Raw genomic sequence first — 20,716 nt, 5'->3', positions numbered from 1 at the left:
TTGGTCTGCTAGTGCTCAGACGACTTTCCTAGCTGACAAGAGGTCGAGAAATCTCAAACCAGCGAATGGATTGGCCTGATATCCATTCGCAAGTCGTGGAAGCGCGCTTGAACTGAAACACACACTTGTACATGCTAAATGAGCTCCACAGGTCTGGTCATGGGCGAAGGCCACAGCGCGACCGGCAGCCACATCTTCTTGCTCCCAATCCTACCATACTGTGGTCGAGATGACCGCCCAAGGCACCGGGGAAAGTAGCAAGCATCTGTACTCCCCAGACGAGCGCGACCACAACAGATACGAGAAAGATTGCACACGGTACTGGTAAGGCATCAGTATGCCGGACTTGCATGCAATATACCCCTGAGCACTCAGCCTTATGTCCACAAGACCATGACAAGCTCATCCTCAAATCATCTACTTCCTCGCAACGACCCATGACGAGAGGGCTCGACACGTTTTATGCCGGATTATGGTATACCAAACCACGAAGACTGACTCAATGTTCGGTCGACGATGCAATTGACGGACCTTTCTTAAGTTCTTCGAGGGCTTGTACGCTGTGATGTCCCAGACCGGAAACTACCTTTGATGTGCGGTAGTGTTACACAGTCATCTCAGAAAACCATCTGTTCGAGCTTATAGAGCCGGAACCGGACTTCATTCATTCTCTGGGGGCGGTCAGAGCATCATTCTGCCAGCCATGGGGCGTGAAGACCTGTATGCGGGGTGCCCCACCGGCTCCGGGAACACCATCCGCCGCACTTTTGGGGGCCGTCTGGCACAGGACTTTAGCCCTCCCCAAGTTCGAGTATCTTCTGGAGATTACTATATCCTAGCGATTGGCCATCGAGGAGAGACTATGGAGGATGCGTGGTCTCATTGGGGCGTACTATGGTACCGAGAAGGGTCAAGGAGGTGGTGGAAAAAGACAAGGCTGAGAATTTCCATCCCGGCTATATCATATCGACGCAAGGCTGAACGGCCGTCCAACTCCGTGATGTCAACAATGACGTACAGAGGTTGAGCTCTAAGGTTGGTACATCTTGATATCTCGACTTTGATACCAGTATTTCTATTTTTCTTTTTATCACACTCGAACTACACAGTGTCACCGAGGTCCCCTGCAAGCTCTAGCTCGTCACACTTCAAGATGACTGCCGCAATCACGAGGACCCTACGCCTTCGCCCTGCCACAGGCCTATCACGGCCATGCTGTCGTCCAACTACATTCAATCGAGGTACGTATTGACTCAATTGCAGCCAGTGCTCAAGACAAGACTGCTTGGTCAAAAGTACTAGCAATCTGCTCACTCTTATCCACTACGTATTCAGCCCCACTTTTCGCTCGGACCGTCACCACAACCAAAGGCGACGCACCGAACGCAAGCAACGTCAACAAGGAGGGGCCGCAGTCCGACTCTCCGCAAGAACAAGGTGTCAAGAGCTCTCGAGCCACAGGCGGCGAGGTGCAGGACACAGCTAGTGTGGCAGAACCCACCGGCCAAGTTGGTAGTGGAAACGGGCAAGACGAAGAAGGAGGTGCCCCAGGGACCAAGGACCCGAATAAGTCTGCAGACCAGAAGAGTGCCGAGGTGCAAAAGGAAGGCATGAAGCCATTGGATCCTGCTGATAAATAGGTTGTCGGAACAGACATGGAAGGGAACCGTGATATATATTGATTCCATCTCAGAGTATATATCCAGTAGGACGTCCAAGCCAGGCCTACTACATATATACATCGCTCCCATCTCAAAGGGGGTTATTGCTCACAATCCAACCTAAAGCAAACACGCAGCAACCTGATTAAAATAAAACAAATGGTCGTCGATAGTGCCACCCAATTGGCCCTGGTTTCCCTGCAGATCGACCACTCCGCTACTGACTTGGATGTCATTCGCCGTCACTGTGGCACCTGTGGGCGATGTGATCCAATATTCGGGCGAAACATGCCCATAACCCAAGAGATACCCTGGGAGTTTGGGGACAAGGTCATTGGCATGTGTGACGCGGAAATTGCCACCTGCTTGGGCGGTGACGAACGTCGCGAACGCAACGTTGCCCACCATTGGTGAGCCATATGTATACTATACACGATGTGAGACTCAGTTGCGTGTTTAAAAGTGTGGTCTTCGGAGGCAAATACCAGAGATATACCATAACCAGCATTGCGTAGGTCAGCGGCAGCCAACGTCGCTATTGCAGCCCCTAGGCTGTGTCCTGTTGCAATTATAGTGTAGGAGGGATAACTTGAGCGAGCGGTGTCGATAGTACTTTGCACAAGAGGCTTAACGTCGGTCCACGAGTCAAGGAACCCGGAGTGGACAGTACAGCCTGAACAAATAGACGAAGAGACCAGAAAGAGATTCGCGTCCGCGAGGAAGCTTTCCACAGATCTGCTCCCCCGGAACGACACCACAATCTGCTGGTTGGTGTGGTCGAGCGCCACAAAGCCCGTCGCATCGGTCACACCGACACTAACCGATGTTAGTTTCTATGGGTTCGGCAGAGGGAAAAAGGGGATGAGCCGTACTTTTGGAACTCGGCAATCGACTGAGCACCTTCCGCCTGTACGAGCGGACAGTTTCCCGCAGTGCAAATGATGGTCGTGCTGGAGCCAGGTATGTTGTTGATAGGACAGTAAGCTGCCGCCGAGTATTGTTCGTAAAGTGAGAACGTGTTGAGCAAGTCTTGCGACACCGCTGGACGATGTTAGTAGTCCCGGTCGTCCAATGAACAGGGAACATCAAGTACCTCTCCTGCTGATTGCTGTTGGAGCAGCATCGATCAAAGGAATGAATAGTAAAACACAATAGAGAAGGCTGGAAGCAGAATACATCTTGAAGGAGCGGACGTCTCGGAGGGAACAGCAAATGAACAAAAACGGAAACAGTTCAATGATGATGGCCGCTCATTCTACGACCATATCGTCCATGGGCCATTGGGAGCAGCGTTCATATATGCGGGCGGCTGGTGGTTCATATGAAGTCCCCTCCCTTCTCCCTACCTTTAAGGTTCACAGCTCCACCCACTCTGAAGGACGAGTGTTGACGCTCTCTGCTAAGTTCAGCCATTGTCAGCCATCTTCCCCGCAAACCAACTAGCCGTATCTAAGCAAATGCACTAGGATGTAGCGAGCCAGGCTGTGCGGAGGAAGAACGCTTTGCGATTTGAGAGCAAAGCATCAAGTGCAATCTCAGAAGACAACAACAGCTCAAGACTAAGGGACATCCAGGAGAACCGATATTGGATATTCGGCGGCCACCACCACAAACAGTAAATGAGCCGTGGCTATGCCCTGTGATGAAAACTCGTGCCTCGGCCAACGAGGGTGATGTTGCGTCGATGGACGTGCATATGATCAAGATGCGAACTGTCAGGTATTGTTGAAGGAGAAGGGGGAATAGAACGCGTTGAGCGGCTTGTCGAGGCGCCGGAGGAAATGAGGTGGATAGTCTGGAGACCAATCAGATCATTCGACGACGTTGGTTCAAGAAATAGCAGCTATACCCTAAACAGTTTAGACCACGGGCCAGTCTTGGCGCGCCTCGCTTGTTTCAAGTACAGCTGAGAGTTTTGTACAAGGAAGATCACACGCTCTCGCTCATGTATCTGTCTCGTGGACGTCTCACATGTCTTCTGAGAAAAGGTCACCAAGAGGTGAACGTATTGATAGATGTCACTCTCTCAATGTCTTATAGTGGCGCAATTTTCGCTCAAAGAACGCCTCCTTTCACGCTGATAGAAGACTATTAATGCGACCTCCAGCCCTGACAGTTGCGGACAATGACAACCCCTGTCCATGCAGCTTGAGTCTGCTCGGAGGTCAAGCCTATTTGGGTATCTTCCTCTCCAGGATATGAGGGTGCTGCTTGCGTGAGATTGAGTTGACATCTCTCCTGTCCAGCAACGACGCATACCACTGCTCTAAGCTAGTCATTCGCCTCGAGTGATCAATGCCTCCGCAAGAAAGTCTGCTGCTGCTGCGGACAGGGTCGATCACATTGACAAAGATACAAGATACACGTGTATACAATACCAGCAAACTCAGCACACCTCGTGCACGGCCAGCTACGCTCCTTCGACCCGCAGCGCGACCGGGATCTTAGTTTCCTAGACTTGTAGATGACCATCCTGACACATCGGCCAGAATGTTCTGTTTGTGTCGCTGTGGTTGAGCTGAGGCTCACGGTTTTCCAGGGATATCCTCAGCTCCTTCGTCTCCCGAAACTGCAGCAAAGGCTCTGCCTGAAGACCTAGGTTCTGGGACATGACGAGCAGTATTAAAACCCAGAGATTCCGTTTTCCTTGTTCACAGTCCTGGTGTGAGGGCTCTTGCCCAGCGATATACTCGTCCCCACTAACAGAGCGGTCGTCAGGCAGCGCGATGCGTTCCGGCTACATGCTCTGTCAAGCTGTCATGCCCATGCTGTCGAGTGATGGTTCTGGTATCCTGTGTCTGACTGGAATCGTGTTCATCTGGCCGCAATCCTGCAGCAAGGTCTTGCTTGCTTCTCAACCAGCTCCGACGAGTCTGACCGTAGGTAGGCTCAGATGCGACGGGAAGCGTGTGATGCGGCGACATGGAGGCTTGGGTTGCATTACTTGAGTCTGGCTCGCCGGCGGCATCCCTGCTTTGATCTGACTGACTTAGAGCAGTATTACTGTTCGGACATCCTGATTGCACTTCGTCTCCCATTTTGGGCACGGCATCTTCACCATCGCCTCTCTCGTAAGGCGGCGGCATCTCTCGCGGTACTTGCTGACTTGGGCGTCTGTATCCTCGGCTGTGTCCGTGCGCGACACCTCCTCATTTGGATTCATAGGGAGACTCCTCACAAACTCGACTTCTGGCTGGAGAGAGTAGGCGGTGACTGGAGCCGCGCGGAGGCCGCCTGCTTCTGTTATCCCCTATACCTTCGCCCAAATTCTTGGTTGGGTAGATGAGCACTGCATCGTAAGTCGATAGAGATCTGGTCTGACGGTGCCGACGGCCATGTCGATACTCATGATGATCATAGGATAGATGATCATGGGGACGTCCAGACAATTCGTTACCTCCGCCACGCAATCGGGTTGCGGCCGAGGTGGGAGCAGTACTCGAGACTTTAACGGAAGAGGAGGGAATCTCGTTCGCTGTAAAAGCTTTACGCTTTGATAACAGGGCTCGGACTTTGGCGAACCTCTTCTTCTTCTGCTTGTCTCCATCATGTCTCGTAGGCAACTCTTCCACTGGAGTCAGCACCTTAGTTGCATTCCCTACCATATTAATGTCTGAAGTGTCCTGTTTGCGCAACAATTCTGTCCCAGACGAGTGACTCTGCGGTGGTGGCTCAAGTTTGTCATGTACCATCTTACCATTGTCCTCCAAGATTCCATTTGGGGCCTTGTCGTCGACATCTTGTTCACTGAGCTTTGGAATCGCTGCGGCTGTCGCCACTGCGTCATTCCTTCCTTGTCGGTGACCCTGGGCGTAGGCCTCTTTGACTTGTCGCCTCCACTCTTTGGAGTATATAGAGCATCGTTGAGTTTTGTTCGGTTCGCCGAGGTCACATCCGTGGAAATCAACTTTTTTTCGATTCGAAACCCTCAGTGCGAGTCCCCTAGGTCTATCCACGGCTGGATCGCTCGTCTCCAAATTGAGGTTGAGGTGTGATTCTGCGAAGTCAAAATCGAAATCAAGACCTGTCAATGATGAGCTCGAGTGATGCTTCGCTACCTCCCTATTTGTGCACAGGGCCTGCCGAGATGGTTGACTGGGATGGGCTTCCGGATTCATACTGTCACCGAAACATGTAGTTTGGTGCAGTGCGACTCGAGCACCTTGGTAGATTTTGTCGAGAAGGATGACAAGGAGAATATCGATCGTCCAAAGAATAAGATACAACGGACCAACTATAGTAAAGAGCAGGATGAAACAAATCTGGAAGGGAAGATCAAAAAGAAGAATGGAAGAAGTGTCGTGCGTAAGAGCTGATCTCGGATTGGGTGAGCTAGTCGTCTTCTCTGTTGAGGACGTGCTGTAGGCCTTTGGTTTCATTCTTGATATCTGCTCTGGATGGAGGCGCGTACAAAGAGACAGAAAGTCCTCAGAAACAAAGTCCTCGGCAACTTCAGTGATGCAATTCGTTCACCATCCGTTGAAGTGCAGCGTCCGACAGGTCCGGAGTCACTGTGGACGGACATAGCTTCATACGCCACAGCAGGCCGACTGACAATCAGAACCGTTTGGAGTGGTGACTATACACTGATTGTCTTGAAGACATTGAGGCCACTGCCACCAGTGACCATCACTGTCCCCGGCATCTGCGGGTGCCAGTGCAGTTCCTTCCCATCTTCGACATGGTGAATAAACAACAACTGAGGAGGTACTCTTTCAGCCCCTTCACCCAGTCCCAGGCCTGCTTCCTTGCCATATTCTTCATCATCCAGCTCAACAGCAAGATCCCACAGAGTCAAAGTGTTGTCTGCACAAGCGACAGCCACCACACTGTCATCTGTAGGATGCCATTCGATCGAAGTGATTGGCTTCTTGTGGAAGTTGAAGTCGGCAACAGGACTCGGCTTAACCTGCAATCCCGGTGCCGCTCCCTGTTGAGGCTTCCATTGTCGCAAATCCCATACTGCCCATTGGCCATCATCTGCACCAGTAGCCAGCAGATGGAACGTCTGCCGGGACCAAGACATCACGTTGACATCTGTATTGCTGATCTTCACATCCACCGCTGGTTTGCGACTCTTACTTCGGACATCCCATACTTTCACTGTACCGTCGGAGCTTGCAGAGGAGAAAACGAACTTCTCGTTCGGTGACCATTGCAATTCTTCGACAGCGTCCGTATGCCCGACGAAGGGTCTAGTGTCTGTCACCCAGCCACCTCCCTCGGTCCGCTGCGTGCTGAAGATCTGTCCGGCATTGTCACCGGACAGAAGTCTGCCGTTTGGATGCAGAGAAGCAGGGGCCCAATCCAATGCGTAGCCTTCCGTCTTGTGCATCCGCAACGTGCTGAGTGGTTTCGACGCATTGGGTGGCATCACGTAGCCAGGTGTTGAAAGAGCGTGGAGGTAAGGAGAGACGTCATGGATGAGCACCTGGCCATTCTCGAGTGTTGTGGCCGTCAGTGTCTGGGGGATTTGCGTCGGATCGGACGAGCCAGATGTTGGTTGAAAGGCTCGTATCCTGTTGGTTGTGCTAGGGAGCGGTATTGATCTTGATTCAAGAACCGGATCCGAGGAGCCCTCATCATTGTCGTCGTCGCTGTCGCTTTCGGAATCTGTCTCGTTTCCACGCTCCATCTTTGACAGACTGCTCAGCCGCAAAATGTACAGCTCATTCTCTTTGGCTCTTGCGGACTCGGCCTGCGTACCAGCGACCGCATACAGTGTTCGAGGATATCGTTTCCGTTGGTCGCCCAAATTGTCGCGTACCACATCGAAGGACAAACAAGGCCATGTCGTCGACATGACATGAAGCATTTCGTATGTGGACGGATCGGGAGTCAAAGACATTCCCGGCTGCAGTATCGACCGTCCTGGAATAAATGTCTGTTCCTTCGTATCCACGTCCATGGCATCTTGTGACTGCTCAGCTTCTCTTTCCACATCAGGTCTGCCATCTACCCCAGCCTCCATAATCTCGTCTTCGGACTCGTATTCATCTTCGAATTCATCCTCAAACTCGAGTGTGGCTTCTCCATTCGCACCGACGTCCGGCCGCTGTCCTGCTTTCAAGGACTCAGGGTCTTGTTGATCTTCGGCTGATCTCTTCGACATTGTGATATCCAACAGTTTGTATGCGGGTGTCAGATAGGATGTCAGCGCTGAAACTGGGTGGTTAGGTATGGAAGGGTTTGAGTATTGGTTCATCTCCGCACTTTGGTCAAAATATTTTTTCCGATAAGAATTGCTTATGTAACTATCGCAGATCTCGATTCAGTCACGTGACCGTGATCGCCCTCAATGGTGGAAGGAGTCTCACTGCTTCAGCCTCGCTGTTTACTGTGATTTATTACTTGTGTCCATGGCTTGCCTGGCGCATGATCAGACCAAACCCAGCGGTGGGCATATGCAAGCCCTAGATAGCCAGTCCCCTGCCTTCGCGTCATCCTGCCGGTACCATCGAGACTTTGTGTTTTCGAGTCGTCTTCAACCTGTATGGGCAATCGATACAGTCGAAGATAGCCGGTCCATTGCCAGAGGACAACAACACTCGCTAGTTGAATAGCTGGGAAGGTAACAGCAAGAAATAGTCTGACGTGTTTGGTCTATTTGATTTGTTTGGCCTGTTTGGCATCTTCCTTTTACAACCGCGCTCTTCCCCAGACTTTCTCCAACTCCGCGATTGAGCCTCGGTTATTTGCTGAATGTGTACACTGCGATTGACGCAGTCCCTTTGAGATAGCCACCGCATCTCTTCGGCTGACTGCATGATAATTTAAAGACGTTCACTCGATTGCTGCTCATTCATTTCGTTGCCGAGCCTACAGGTCTCCGTGAATAGTACAAATCTTCTTGAAGGACGAATTTCAAACTTGAAGCGGCCCATTCGATTGCGGTCTGCAACCGTGGAAGTCCACATAACAAGCTCGAAGCCCACGAAGTCTGCCTCCCTCAATCTAGTGGCCGCGAAGAAAGCCCTCTTCCCTCATCGCGTGGAGTACTCCTTGAAAGGCGTCAATTGACCCTCGCAAAAACAATGACTGCGGCACCTAAACGACGGCTGGCCGCGCTGTCGAAGCAACTGACAGAGGGCATTCCTTCTGAAGGCACGTTCGAGGATATCCCGCGCATCAGACATGTTGCAGATTCCTCAACGGGACCTAGGGTAAAGGGGAAAGTCGTGATTGTCACCGGTACGTTTACATTACGGAAAAGACTTTGGGAAGGGGAACACTTGGAAGACAGTTATTGTAACATTATACTGATACTACTGCTATGATAGGCTGCAATTCACCTCTCGGTATTGGCCGCGCTGCTGCACATCAATACGCCCAGAATGGCGCAAAGGCTGTCTTTATCTGTGACTGGGCAGACCAATATCTCGAGACGCACAAGCGAGAAATAGTGTCGCTATACCCGGACAGCAAAGTACATTGCGTGAAACTAGATGTTGGGGACGAAGAACAGGTAAAAGCGGTGGTAGACGAGGCAATCGCAAAATACGGCCGACTGGATATCATGTTTGCCAATGCTGGTGTGGTGGGTGTGCCCAACACGTTCGAGCATATCACAGCCGAGAAGTTCATGGCTACGATGCGCGTGAACACTCTGGGCGTATTCCTGTGCGCCAAATACGCGGCCCTTGCGATGCAAAAGACCAGTGAGGACAAGCAATATTCTGGGGGCAGCATTATCGGGACGGCATCTGTCGCTGGGTTACGGTCGAACGCCGGTGGCACCGACTATTCGGCAAGTAAGGCTGCCGTGGTTTCCCTGGCGCAGACCATGGCTTATCAACTAGCCGGCACCGGCATCAGGGTCAATGCTCTTTGCCCTGGTGTCATAGAGACGGGGATGACCAAGCCAATGTATGATCAGGCTCGCAGTCGGGGGACGGAGAGGAAGATCGGACAGCTGAACCCTCTTCAGAGGGGCGCCGTCGCTGACGAAGTTGCCAGGGTCGCCCTCTTTTTGGGAAGCGATGAGGCTAGTTATGTCAATGGTCAAGCCTGGGCTGTTTGTGGGGGTCTCAGTGCCGGTCATCCATTCGTGCCTGGAAAACTAGCATGAGGATAACGAACTGTCTCAATACTCATCCTGCAAGGTCTTTTTGGAGCACTTCCAAGACCCTTTTCTCATCAATGTCCGCCAGGGACGTCTGCTCTCCAGTCTCGCCTTTGCTGTCTGAAGCGTATGTGGGTAGATCCAGGCCCACCTCGGATCCGTAGAGCTGCTCGTACTTTTGATCAGTAATGTATGGCTCGGGTAAGTCTTCTGGCGCCTCCTCCCTAACGTAGAAGGTTGGAAACTCGAGCAGGGGTTTGCCGCGAAGGACTTCCTTGATCGTTGACGAGGGAGAGATGGGTATCAGACATTTGTGTTTGGAGATGGTGTTGGACTTCAGTAGGTAGAAGTGCAGGTTCTGTAGTAGTTGTGAGGCTTCCGACCCCTGTGGCACGGGTTCAGATGTAATAGAAGGATCGTCCAAGCCGGGCTGCTGCTGGGATTCCGTCTCTTCTTTGTGATCTGCTTCAGCAGTTTTGGCTCTCTTTTCTGGCCCGCTCAAGCTCTCGAGAGCCTCCGCCCGATCGGAGGAAGGCTGTATGTCGGGTTTTGTGGCAGGCGCGGTTGCGCTTTGGTCATCGCTTCGTCTGCGCTTCTTGCGAATGGAGTTTTTGCCAAATATGTTCACAAATGCTTCCCCTACTGTTCTCGACTCCGTCACGTTCTGAACTCTCCTCCTCCCATCAAAATACAGCCATTCGGTCGTCCACATGATACATTTATATTGGCCGGCCCAATGCGACTTGTTCTGTTTGTTTCGGTATAGTCCTTTTGGTGCGCGAACAAGATGGATGCCCCTCTCCTCAATCTCGGTCTCAAATTTCCTTTTTGACTCATGGCCACCTCGTGCAACACCGCTAGGTGTCAAATCTATGCCTTTATCCTGGGCTATGTCGTCGGCGTGTTGCAGGGATCTCTCCACGGAAGTGATGAAGTTGAAGTCCTGGTCGATCGAGGCCGGTGTAGCCAGATCTGCCCGTTTTCGGTAGGCCGCAGGATTGCGAACGCCCGAGCATTGAGCCCAAGTCTTGTGACGCTTGACGCAAGGAAGAGAGCATGTGTGGATTCCGCATCGTGGGCATGTGTATTTGATCGGATTCGTATGACTTAGAAGCTGGTGTCAGCCTCCATTCAAGCCCGCAAGCCTCCAGCCAGGACTTACCAGATAGCACATAGGTCGGTTAACAGGATGTCACCCTCTTTCTTCTGCATCGCGGTCCAAGTTCTGCCTGATGGTGTCGCGTCGTATGTTTCTGGTCAACGCAGTCCAAATCTGGCATGGACTTTGCAATCGACATGCATACAAGTTTCAGCCACAGCGCAAGTTTTTCTTATCGTTATCGACCCCCGGCAGCAGGCGGGACTTCTGGTGGCATGGAGAAGCTTTTAGTTCAAGATGGCGCGGAGGGGGCAGAGGGGCGAGGATGGCAGTGGGCATTCCTAGCCTGCGCAGGGTTCGCATCCTGCGCCCTCCCTCGAGCTTGAACTGCGCCTGAAGCCGCCGAGGCGCTCGCCGGCATCGACAGCTTGTACGTAGCAGCTTTGAACTACTACTAAAAAAGGATAGAGACATTCAGCTCACCATCATTATCTGCACTGCATGTACTTCTCCTGCGTCTTGCATCTTGCATGAACAACTCTTCCCACACTGTCGGCAAACACGTTGACGCGTTCATGCTCTTCGATAGGGTTTGGCCACTGCGGTTTGACTCTCCACCTAAGTTCAATATTCCCAAGCCATTATTCTCGCGCTGTTGCTGCAGAAGGAGATCTACCAGGGTGGATATTGAGAAAATAGCTGCTAAGATAATACTCAGATCTTCCTGGCGATCGGGAACTCTTCCTCGGACATACGGACAGAACCTTGACTTTTCGAAGGCGGTACAAAGAAAGCGATCATCAGAGCAGGCATCGCAATGAATGTTTCGTCCAGAACGAAGCTACCTAGCGAGGAAATACGAACGAGCCGATTGAGATCTGGATGGCAATGGTGTAAGAATGCCAATCGCATCCAGTCTCTCGACTCCCACTGCAAAAGAAAAACTCCCAGCATGTGCATATTTACATACAGAATTGTGCGTAGTATTGCTCCAAGCGAGTCTCACGGGATGGGATCCTGGCCTCCAGCTCATGCTATAGTCATTATGGGAATTATGGATGGAGCCAAGTAAGATGGTGGCATCATGAATCTTCACCTGGCGTCCGACCGCAAGCCTCAAAATCCGGTCAAGAGCGTTCAATACCGTAGTCAGTTGCTCATTTCCGAAAGACGACGATTCAAGCTGAAACGATGATTCAGCAAGTCGCGGTCGGCCATGTGTAGATGCTTTGAGGAAGGCAACGGTACGGCGAGAGGAGCTTCTGCGCCAGATTTCGCGACAAAGAAGTCTCGGAGAAAGCACCTGTCAAAAGATCTAAGATGTCATGACTGAGAGAACCTTCCGTGTCCTCCTTTGCAGTTGGTGCGCGTTGCTCTGGCAAGTTCGCATTGACTCTGATGAGAACACATGGGGGTCCCTGACTGCAACAGTGCTTTGTGATCGTATGCCGTCTTGGGTAGCCTTCTCAGAGTCAACTGCCAGGGTGTTGCGAACAAACTCTCGAAGAGTTCTGAATTCGTCCACGTCAAGCTGTCAACTGTCTGTAAGCCGGCAGTGCTTTTCCCAGCAGAGGAGAGGACGCACAGAAACGGCAAGACGGGCTGGCCAAAAATGAAGGAGATAGGAAAACGACCCCTGAACCAACATGTTAGCATGCGCCCGACCTGCAGGCTTTAGGCGAGCCCGACCACCATATCTTAACGATTGGTAAAGAGTGTCGACGCGGGAAAAGCCTGTGATCTAGTGATGGCCAGTGGCCGTTTCTTGGGTTTCGGTGGTGGTGCAAGTGCGAAAGCCCCCGGCTCCCCGAGCTGTCAAACAAAGAATCAAGTGGAGCAGAATGTTGCTGGTGGCCACCACATTTGAGGCCGGACAAGGGGCAGACGAGTCAACGAGGGCCACACCTGAGTTCAGCTTGTCGGCGGGTGCCACAGGTGCCAGCAAGATGCTAGAGGTGCCTGTCTAGGCTGCGCGCCGCGTTGAAGGGCTCCCTAGGCCGGCTAGACTCGACGTGGCTGCTCAAGAGCTCCGTAGCTTTGCATTTGAGTTGTGTAACATGTTTCTTTGAGGGTGCCTGGACCTGACGGTGCTTTACAGGATCTACTCACACGTAGTTATACCTACGAGGTGTGGGAGGTGAGATCTCCAGTGTCACCTCCAGGCTGCCTGCGGTCCCCTCGAACTCTGCAAGATGAAGATCAGCCCATTTGCAAACTTGAATGTTGCTCTCATCGTCAACAACATCTTCACAAGCTAATGTACCCCGTCGATCCACCTGCTTGTTGCTTTCATAAAGCTTCTCGCCTCATCGAGGAAGATGCAGCAGCTGTGATCCCTGATCCATGCAGCCGTCACCCCTCTAGCTCCCTCCACCACCGCCTCCGGCGCACTTGGCCTGACACGACCGGCGTGGATGTGCTACGCATCCATCCTCTCGCTTGCAGTATCAGCGGCCTCCTGAATCTTGGTCCTTTCTGGTGCCTCAGATTAATCTCCTCAGTTCCTCCGCCAGCTGTTCTAGTGTTATTCTACCTCCGTCCTCTCGGGCGTCTTTCGTTTTGACCTCCCTCCTCACTCGTTTGTCTCTCAGTCCGCAGGCGTATGCCAGGTGTTGGGGCATCTCTGCACAAGAGCAAAAGGAATTCTTGACACGCGGGTGTCGCGATCGCGGACGACGTAGGCTCACGCACAGGCCTCTGGAGCCATTACAGACTGGCTGACATATTTGACCACGGCTCCCTCCGCCCGTCGAGGCCGTTTTGCCGTCTTACTACTGTCATTTTATGAACCATGGGTCCTTCTCTGAGAGGCCACACTTCAATGGCCTCGATGGCTCGTCCTCAAACCCGAGACACCAACCGTCCGACGACGAGAGAACAAGTCGTCGACAACACGATTATTCCCAGCCGGACCTCGTCTCTACACTCACGAATCACTCAGCCTCTCCCCTCCAGTTTGGCTAAGACGAATAACAGACCGACGCCGAAAACTCTGACCCATGCTTATATGGTATGTGGTGTGGGAAGGGAACCATCACAATGGGTCAAAGCACCACCACCATCCCATGGAAAGATCCAGCATATGAAAGGAGCGGTTGGCCAATTCTGGCTCCCAGAGATCTTGGGTAGCAGCCCCAGGTTAGAAAGTGACAATGAAATTGCAAGAGCCTTGCACAGTGCTATGAGGGTATGTGGACTTGCCTGGATGTTCTCTGTTCCTCACACTGACTCTTTCACAGGCTTGCTTTCCCCATGATGTCGAAATTTGTACAGGACGAAGCCAGCCACATTGTGTCCATCATGCATTCGTCCTTCAGCAAGACTCTCAACATACTTTGTACGGGATTGCCCTTCGAGTCTGGTCTCGAGCAGATGAGAAGCGTGCCGAGACCATTCGTGATCTCCGTCGCAAGACCGAACCTGACTACAGAGATATTGCCGACGAGACGTACTGGATCCCTTACTGCTTGAGCTTCCTTTCGAGGTACCCTCTGTATAATCTTCTCGGCGACTATCTACGTGGAATGTGGATCCACTGGAACAAGGCCACCAACCTGTTCCATGCTGAGGAAGTCTCTCGAATTCTAAGCTTCCCTGCGCCGAGACTCAACGATCTCGTCCGCATCGACATGAAGGACTATGCCCTGTGCTATCAGTTCCCCTCCTCCCCAACCGGCTTTCAGAATTTCGCCATGTGGCCATTGTTCACCTGCTTGAGCATTCCCAATATTGTCGGCCTTATTGAGGCGGCAGTTTCGCCCACACGACGGATAATCCTTACCAGCCATCACCCTGCAATGCTTACAATCGCCGCCGAGACCATCAGGTTTTGTGTACGCGTCTACGAATGGAGCGGTCTTTATGTGCCCGTGGTCCACGCCCGAAATGCCAATGAGATGGTCCAGGAGCCCGGACCATACATTTTGGGCATTACCACGGAGTGCCGATCCTTATTTCAGCCACCAAAGGATGCATTGTTGGTTGATCTGGATCGCAATCTTGTCATCACCGACCACCCTCCGAATATTTTGACGCCCAGCCAACGCACTAAGATGATCAATCGTCTTTCTCAAGCATTGAACAACGACGTTGAGATATCTGGCGTGCCACAACATCTCAAATCTGCCTATGGTGGTGGCAAGCTCATTCCTGCCGGCCAGATCATTGTGCTGCGTGGAGAGGTCGAGAGTGTTCAAGATCCTTCGTGGTGGAACCAAGATTCTGTGATGGCAGTCATGGACCATGTCTGCGAGAAGCTTGGACGCAACACCGGCGTCAAGGCGTGGTTCGGAGGGTCGATGAAGAAACCGTTGATGACGAAGATTTCTATGAGACACATGAACGAAATCGTCCGCGAACGCAATCAGTACTCCCGTGATGCCTTGGAGGCCTGGCAAGACTTCATCAACCTCAAGGGCCGCATGGACACGGAGCTTGCCAAGGTTGCGAAGCGCAACAACTACCTCGAACAAGAGGTTGAGACTTGGAAGCTGCAGTTCCAGAAGTTCCAGGCCTTTGTTGAATCGCTCAACAAAGAACTGGCCGAACTTCGTGTGAAGATTGAGTCTCACAAACGAGAGAATCGCCGCCTCACCGGCCTCATTGATCAACAAAAGGATGACACTGCTCGTCTTGCCCTTCGCCTTGCTGGTACTGAAAGACAGCGGGACAATGCTCTCGAAGCTCTTGTTCTGCAGCAAGGCATTGCCGAAGACCTTGAGAAGGAACGCACTCGTAACCGCAAGGAGATTGCTGCCCTAGGTCATACCAACCAGACCCTACAGAGACAGCGTGATGAGGCTCAACGTGTGGTCCTCCACCTGCGTTCGCTCATTACCGGGCAAACCCATCATATGGAACACATTGTGCGCTCGATCGGTTCCGCTTCGGAGCTTGCTGAATATATCCAAGAAGGCTACGAAGAAGACGACACTGAGGACGGTGAGCATGAAGAGATCGCCGAAGATGGTGATGACTTCCGTAATGTGACCAGCGGAGCCGGCAAGCGTGCTTCGAGAGCTGGGTCGATTGACGGCCAGGACGTCACCCCTTCAATGGAGAGCAAACTGCTTGCCTCCAGTAAACGAGCCAGCAAACGCTACTCTCAACTCAGCATGTCTGATGTTGCCGACCGACATCTCCGTGACAAGACGGATGCGATTGCCGACATTATCCGTAATATCAGCGAGCAGTGTGCCGCTGCCGTGGAAGGCCTCCAACTCGCCAACGAAGCGGCCGAAGTCGATGATGAGGACCAGGTCGAGGTTGACGAGGCCGGCGGCGTCTCCCCTTCGACAAACCATACCCGCGAAGATAGTGGGAATGTGTCCCTTCTTGATCATCTCACCACCGATTCTCGCACTGGGACAGGCCACTTGACACCACAAAGTGAACGGAGTTCCATTCCACCCACTCCAGATCTGGTCCATCAACGATCGAGCACTGCGTTGAGCATGGCCAGTACGGCGCCCACGAACTACACTGCTCGCGAGTCGTTGAACCAGAACACCCGGGCTGATCGAACCAAGATTGTCGAGGTTGAGGACGAGGAAGCTGAGCAGGCTCATGCTTCGGCGGGAATCAGCGGAAATACCGGTGCCAAGGGCGAGCCTGTTGATGAAATCATCAAGCAACCAGCTGTTCGCAGTTCGGTACTTGGTCGTGTCGCAGAAGCTTAGAGAACTTGAGGCAACCTTACCTATGATAATGTCCCAGGAAAGCCTGTTCTAGCATTGACATTTTGACTTGCATGGAGCTTTGGCGTGTTGTGTTGTGCTGTGCTGTGCTGTGCTGTGCTGTGCTGTGCTGTGCTGTGCTGTGCTGTGCTGTGCTGTGTTGTGCTGTGTTGTGCTGTGTTGTGTTGCGTGATGGTTGGATATTGTGACTGGATGGTGACATGTTGGTTGATCTCTTTGGTGTCGCGACATGAAAGCTATGGCTTCTTCTATTGGAAGCTTTGGTTGGTTACTATTTCTGGGTTGCTTTTTATGCCTGGAATAGGTCGGCTTTGTACGACGATGCTGCATCGCAATTCAAGCTTTCAACACCGTATACTGCTTTGCCTCGATTTATTGAAGGTTGGGGGTGCAGGACATCCCAACTATGTAAAATGCCACAGTTCAGTAAGACCGTAGCAAAGAATTTCTACTACCAGCGGCCTTTCGCTTGTCAATATCGAAAAGCGCTGCATGAAAACGTGTTATTTATATTTTACGAGTGGAGGTGACCCGAGGCTGTATCGAGTTGATAATCTCCAACATTCGCAAACATTTTCGGCCACGTATCATTGTTGAAGGTGCTAGTAGTAGATTGTCAAAAACGACCAACTACCCTTGTATCAATCGTCGAAAGCCTGGGAACTACATCTGTCTCTGAACGGCGAGCTCTGAACATGTCCCGCAAGGAGGATATCCCGTCGGCGGCACTGCCACCTGCATCGCCCACGCTCCCCCATTCCCATGAACACATCACCTTGATTGGCCTGGGAGCGATAGGCATCTCCTTTCTCGCCCTCCACCTGGCCTACAGCGCTGCGACCATCTCGGTATACGATCCACGGCCGGACTTGAGAGAACACATCGAGGCAGTATTGCCCCTGTATCTGTCCCCCTCGGTCGACGACATCCCCAGCTTGATCACCTCTCGACGGCTGATACTATGTGACAGCTTAGAATCGGCGTGTCGGACAGCGACGATTGTGCAGGAGCAGGGTCCAGAGAGTGTAGGGTTCAAGCAGAGGACGTGGGCGGAGGTCATTAGCTATGTGTCGCCCGCCTGTCACTTGTGGTCGTCGACATCGGGGATCCCGGCCAGCAAGCAGCTTGAACATCTACCATTACAGCACGATGCCACCGCCGTTTCGGCGCGCCAGAGACTATTGGTAGTACACCCATTCAATCCGCCACATATCATGCCGCTCTTAGAACTGGTGCCGTCGCCGCAGACGACCCAGACGGAACTCGATTTTGCAAAATCCTACTTTGTAGCTCTTCAGTCGGGCCATAGACCAATCACGATACACAAAGAGAGCACAGGGTTCGTGGCCAACAGGCTGAGCTTCATTCTCTTCCGCGAGGCGTGTCATCTGGTCAATGAGGGTGTAGCGTCCGCCGAAGAGATTGACGAAGTGGTCCGCGCGAGTCTGGGTCCGCGATGGGCGGTGGCAGGCCCCTTCAAGATGTATGGCTTCGGCGGAGGCAATAAGGGCATGAAGGGGTTCTTGGACAATATTGGCGAGTCGATCGGTGACGTGTGGAGGGACGCAGGCACGATTACTATGGACGATGATACGTGGAAGGAGAAGGTCATCAAGCAGACTACGCAGGCGTATGGACTCCCGGGCGGAGAGGATATCAAGGCTAGAGACCGTGGATTGAAGGCTGTGATCAGGGTGCAGGAGGAGCAGGAGGAGCAAGAGATGGATGAGGCGAGAAAGGTGAAGGACTATTGACTACTGGCTGACTGTTCATCCTTACGGGTAAAACGAAGAGCAATTTGTCGTCTCGACACATACACCAATCGAACTGCCTGAACATTTAAACCGCGAGATGACAGACAGTTGGGTATCTAACATTTTCATCGATATCAACCTATCAACTCCCTTACCAGGTGGCTGCCCGCGTTCTGCCTTCTGTCCAATCGCAGAGCCTCAGGGTCCATTGCTCGTCGGAGACATCATCCGGCTTCCCATTCCAGCGAATGACAGCGCGGCGAATGGGCCTTTCGTCTCCATCGCAAATGTCGTCGACATCATAGCCGCATGATGTCATGATGAAGACATCCTCAATTGTCACAGGAAGGAGAAAGACGAAAGAGCAGGCATAAGAGATGAGAAAATACATCAAAGGCTTTTGCTCAGTTCTCAATTCTTCCTTTCTATCATCATTCTCTCTGGATCCTTGCTTGACACCTTCATCCGTCCTACACACCAGAGATCCAACAAAAGCTACTGTTCCTTTACTTGAAGTATTCAATTGACATCTCTACCATGGCTCTCTCGCAAGCTGCCTGGCAGGTCGAAAAGATCATCGGCCATGGAGGCACGGCCGCCACCGAACAGAACCTTTCCAATCCAGCCAACGATCCCTCCAAGTATGCCGACCCGTCGGGCGAGAAGATGAAGGCTCTTGTCTGGAACGGCAAGAATTCGGTCAAGGTCATCGAGACTTTCAAGCCGGCCAAGATCGAACCCACGGACGTCATTGTCAAGGTCACCGGTTCAACCGTCTGTGGTTCCGACCTGCATCTGCTCCATGGCGCCGTCGTCGAAATGCAGAAGGGCGACATTCTTGGTCACGAGTTCTGCGGTGTCGTCGAGAGTGTCGGTCCCAACATCAAGAAAGTCCAGCCCGGCGACCGTGTCGTGTGCAGTTTTCAGATCGCCTGTGGCACCTGCATGTACTGCAAACGCAAACTCAGCAGCCAATGCGAAAAGACGAATGACAACACCATCGAGAACATCATGTACGGCGGTCGCACTGCTGGCATGCTGGGCTATTCGCATTTCACCGGTGGCTTTGCTGGAGGTCAAGCCGAGTACGTGCGTGTAGCCTTCGGCGATGTCAACCTTCTCAAACTGCCAGACGATGTCCCTGATGAGAAGGGCCTGTATCTGTCCGATGTGCTGGCCACTTCGTGGAACGCCGTTGTCGACACGGGTGTCAAGGACGGTGATGTCGTGGCCATCTGGGGCGCGGGTCCCATCGGTCAAATGTGCGCGGACATGTCGTACATGAATGGTGCCAAACGGGTCATCCTGATCGACGGTGGCCCGGGAGCATGGAGACTCGACTATGTCAAATCAAAGCTGCCCAAGATCGAGACCATCAACTTCACCGACCTTCCCAAGGGCGAGAGCGTCACGTCAGTCTTGAAGAAGATGGAGCACGGTGGACCGGATGTCGCGATCGAGTGTGTCGCTGGAGAATACGCCAAAGGATGGGCGCACTATTTCGAGTTGATGCTCGGCATGGAGACGGATACGTCGGAAATCATCAACGAAATGATCACTTCGGTTAAGAATTACGGTCGATGCGGTGTCACCGGCGTCTACGTTGGATTTACGAACCACTTCAACATCGGATCCCTCATGGAGCGCGGTATCAGACTTATCGGCAACGGCCAGGCTCCCGTCCATCTGTACTGGGAAGACCTACTCAAGAAAATCCAGGACGGCAGCATCGAGCCTTTGCGTATGGTCAGCCATCGTGTCTTGCTTGAGGAGTTGGAGGAGGTGTACAAGCGCTACGATGCGCGTGAGAAGGGGATGCAAAAGGTCTTTGTCCAGACGAAGTTCAGTGGCCCGCCGTGTCCTGGTGCGCCGGAGTTGACCAAGTATGGCACTGCCTGAATAGGAGATTGTGGAAGAGACGTTTGAGATCCACTTGTGACGAATTGGCAGAAAACAATGTACTAGTATGCAGTGCGAAGAGATGTGATGGCACGGGCTGGCAGTGACCATTAGGATCTTTGCTCGGAAACCCGCTTGGAGTGATGTGATGGTAGACATTCTGAAACACACCAATTTTCCACAATGCGTTCCTCCTTCTGTCTTCCGTCGATCTTTCGCCCCAGTTTGTCACCATGGAAAATGAGCCGTTTTGATGTTGCAGGAGATGGAATCTAGGTAAATTGTTGCACGAGAGAAATTCGGACTAACTCATCACAGAACGGGACATGCTTCGTTAAGCGATTCAATCACTTACAGAGTCATAAACCATATGGTCAAGTCACGGCGTGTGGAGGCAGGAGAAACAATCATGACAATCCATGCTTAACCACAATCACTGCACATCTCCATTCAGGCAGCAGGGGAATATGGAAGATGAAACATGCATGATGCCTCCACCTTTGGAATTTTTGAGGCACCGAACATGGAATATCAGTCTGGTGATT

At 52.3% G+C, this 20,716-nt stretch overlaps 9 protein-coding genes across 9 annotated transcripts; 5 read left to right on the top strand and 4 right to left on the bottom strand.

Moving 5' to 3' along the window:
* Positions 1 to 1,212: 1,212 nt before the first annotated feature.
* On the top strand, positions 1,213 to 1,640 carry A1O1_02437 (uncharacterized protein; the record flags this gene model as incomplete). The annotated part of the gene is made up of 2 exons (XM_007723348.1): positions 1,213 to 1,241; positions 1,268 to 1,640. 2 exons carry the CDS (start codon positions 1,213 to 1,215, stop codon positions 1,638 to 1,640), a joined length of 402 nt encoding a protein of 133 aa, XP_007721538.1.
* A 141-nt stretch (positions 1,641 to 1,781) lies between these two features.
* Positions 1,782 to 2,069, bottom strand: A1O1_02436 (uncharacterized protein; the record flags this gene model as incomplete). Its single annotated transcript, XM_007723347.1, has 1 exon — positions 1,782 to 2,069. One exon carries the CDS (start codon positions 2,067 to 2,069, stop codon positions 1,782 to 1,784), a length of 288 nt encoding a protein of 95 aa, XP_007721537.1.
* Positions 2,070 to 4,810: 2,741 nt separating this feature from the next.
* Positions 4,811 to 5,779, bottom strand: A1O1_02435 (uncharacterized protein; the record flags this gene model as incomplete). Its single annotated transcript, XM_007723346.1, has 1 exon — positions 4,811 to 5,779. One exon carries the CDS (start codon positions 5,777 to 5,779, stop codon positions 4,811 to 4,813), a length of 969 nt encoding a protein of 322 aa, XP_007721536.1.
* A 461-nt stretch (positions 5,780 to 6,240) lies between these two features.
* On the bottom strand, positions 6,241 to 7,773 carry A1O1_02434 (uncharacterized protein; the record flags this gene model as incomplete). The annotated part of the gene is made up of 1 exon (XM_007723345.1): positions 6,241 to 7,773. The coding sequence occupies one exon, from the start codon at positions 7,771 to 7,773 to the stop codon at positions 6,241 to 6,243; it is 1,533 nt and encodes a 510-aa protein (XP_007721535.1).
* A 922-nt stretch (positions 7,774 to 8,695) lies between these two features.
* Positions 8,696 to 9,729, top strand: A1O1_02433 (3-oxoacyl-[acyl-carrier protein] reductase; the record flags this gene model as incomplete). Its single annotated transcript, XM_007723344.1, has 2 exons — positions 8,696 to 8,852; positions 8,942 to 9,729. 2 exons carry the CDS (start codon positions 8,696 to 8,698, stop codon positions 9,727 to 9,729), a joined length of 945 nt encoding a protein of 314 aa, XP_007721534.1.
* A 22-nt stretch (positions 9,730 to 9,751) lies between these two features.
* A1O1_02432 (uncharacterized protein) lies at positions 9,752 to 10,935 on the bottom strand (the record flags this gene model as incomplete). The annotated part of the gene is made up of 2 exons (XM_007723343.1): positions 9,752 to 10,829; positions 10,886 to 10,935. The coding sequence occupies 2 exons, from the start codon at positions 10,933 to 10,935 to the stop codon at positions 9,752 to 9,754; spliced, it is 1,128 nt and encodes a 375-aa protein (XP_007721533.1).
* Positions 10,936 to 13,613: 2,678 nt separating this feature from the next.
* Positions 13,614 to 16,500, top strand: A1O1_02431 (uncharacterized protein; the record flags this gene model as incomplete). The annotated part of the gene is made up of 2 exons (XM_007723342.1): positions 13,614 to 14,009; positions 14,062 to 16,500. 2 exons carry the CDS (start codon positions 13,614 to 13,616, stop codon positions 16,498 to 16,500), a joined length of 2,835 nt encoding a protein of 944 aa, XP_007721532.1.
* A 713-nt stretch (positions 16,501 to 17,213) lies between these two features.
* On the top strand, positions 17,214 to 18,272 carry A1O1_02430 (uncharacterized protein; the record flags this gene model as incomplete). The annotated part of the gene is made up of 1 exon (XM_007723341.1): positions 17,214 to 18,272. The coding sequence occupies one exon, from the start codon at positions 17,214 to 17,216 to the stop codon at positions 18,270 to 18,272; it is 1,059 nt and encodes a 352-aa protein (XP_007721531.1).
* Positions 18,273 to 18,809: 537 nt separating this feature from the next.
* On the top strand, positions 18,810 to 20,171 carry A1O1_02429 (uncharacterized protein; the record flags this gene model as incomplete). The annotated part of the gene is made up of 1 exon (XM_007723340.1): positions 18,810 to 20,171. One exon carries the CDS (start codon positions 18,810 to 18,812, stop codon positions 20,169 to 20,171), a length of 1,362 nt encoding a protein of 453 aa, XP_007721530.1.
* Positions 20,172 to 20,716: the final 545 nt, after the last annotated feature.

This window comes from Capronia coronata, assembly GCF_000585585.1.
Source record: "Capronia coronata CBS 617.96 chromosome Unknown acBCG-supercont1.2, whole genome shotgun sequence".
Taxonomy (NCBI): domain Eukaryota; kingdom Fungi; phylum Ascomycota; class Eurotiomycetes; order Chaetothyriales; family Herpotrichiellaceae; genus Capronia; species Capronia coronata.
Note: the sequence above shows the minus strand (reverse complement) of the source record. Positions and strands in the feature narration are given on the sequence as shown.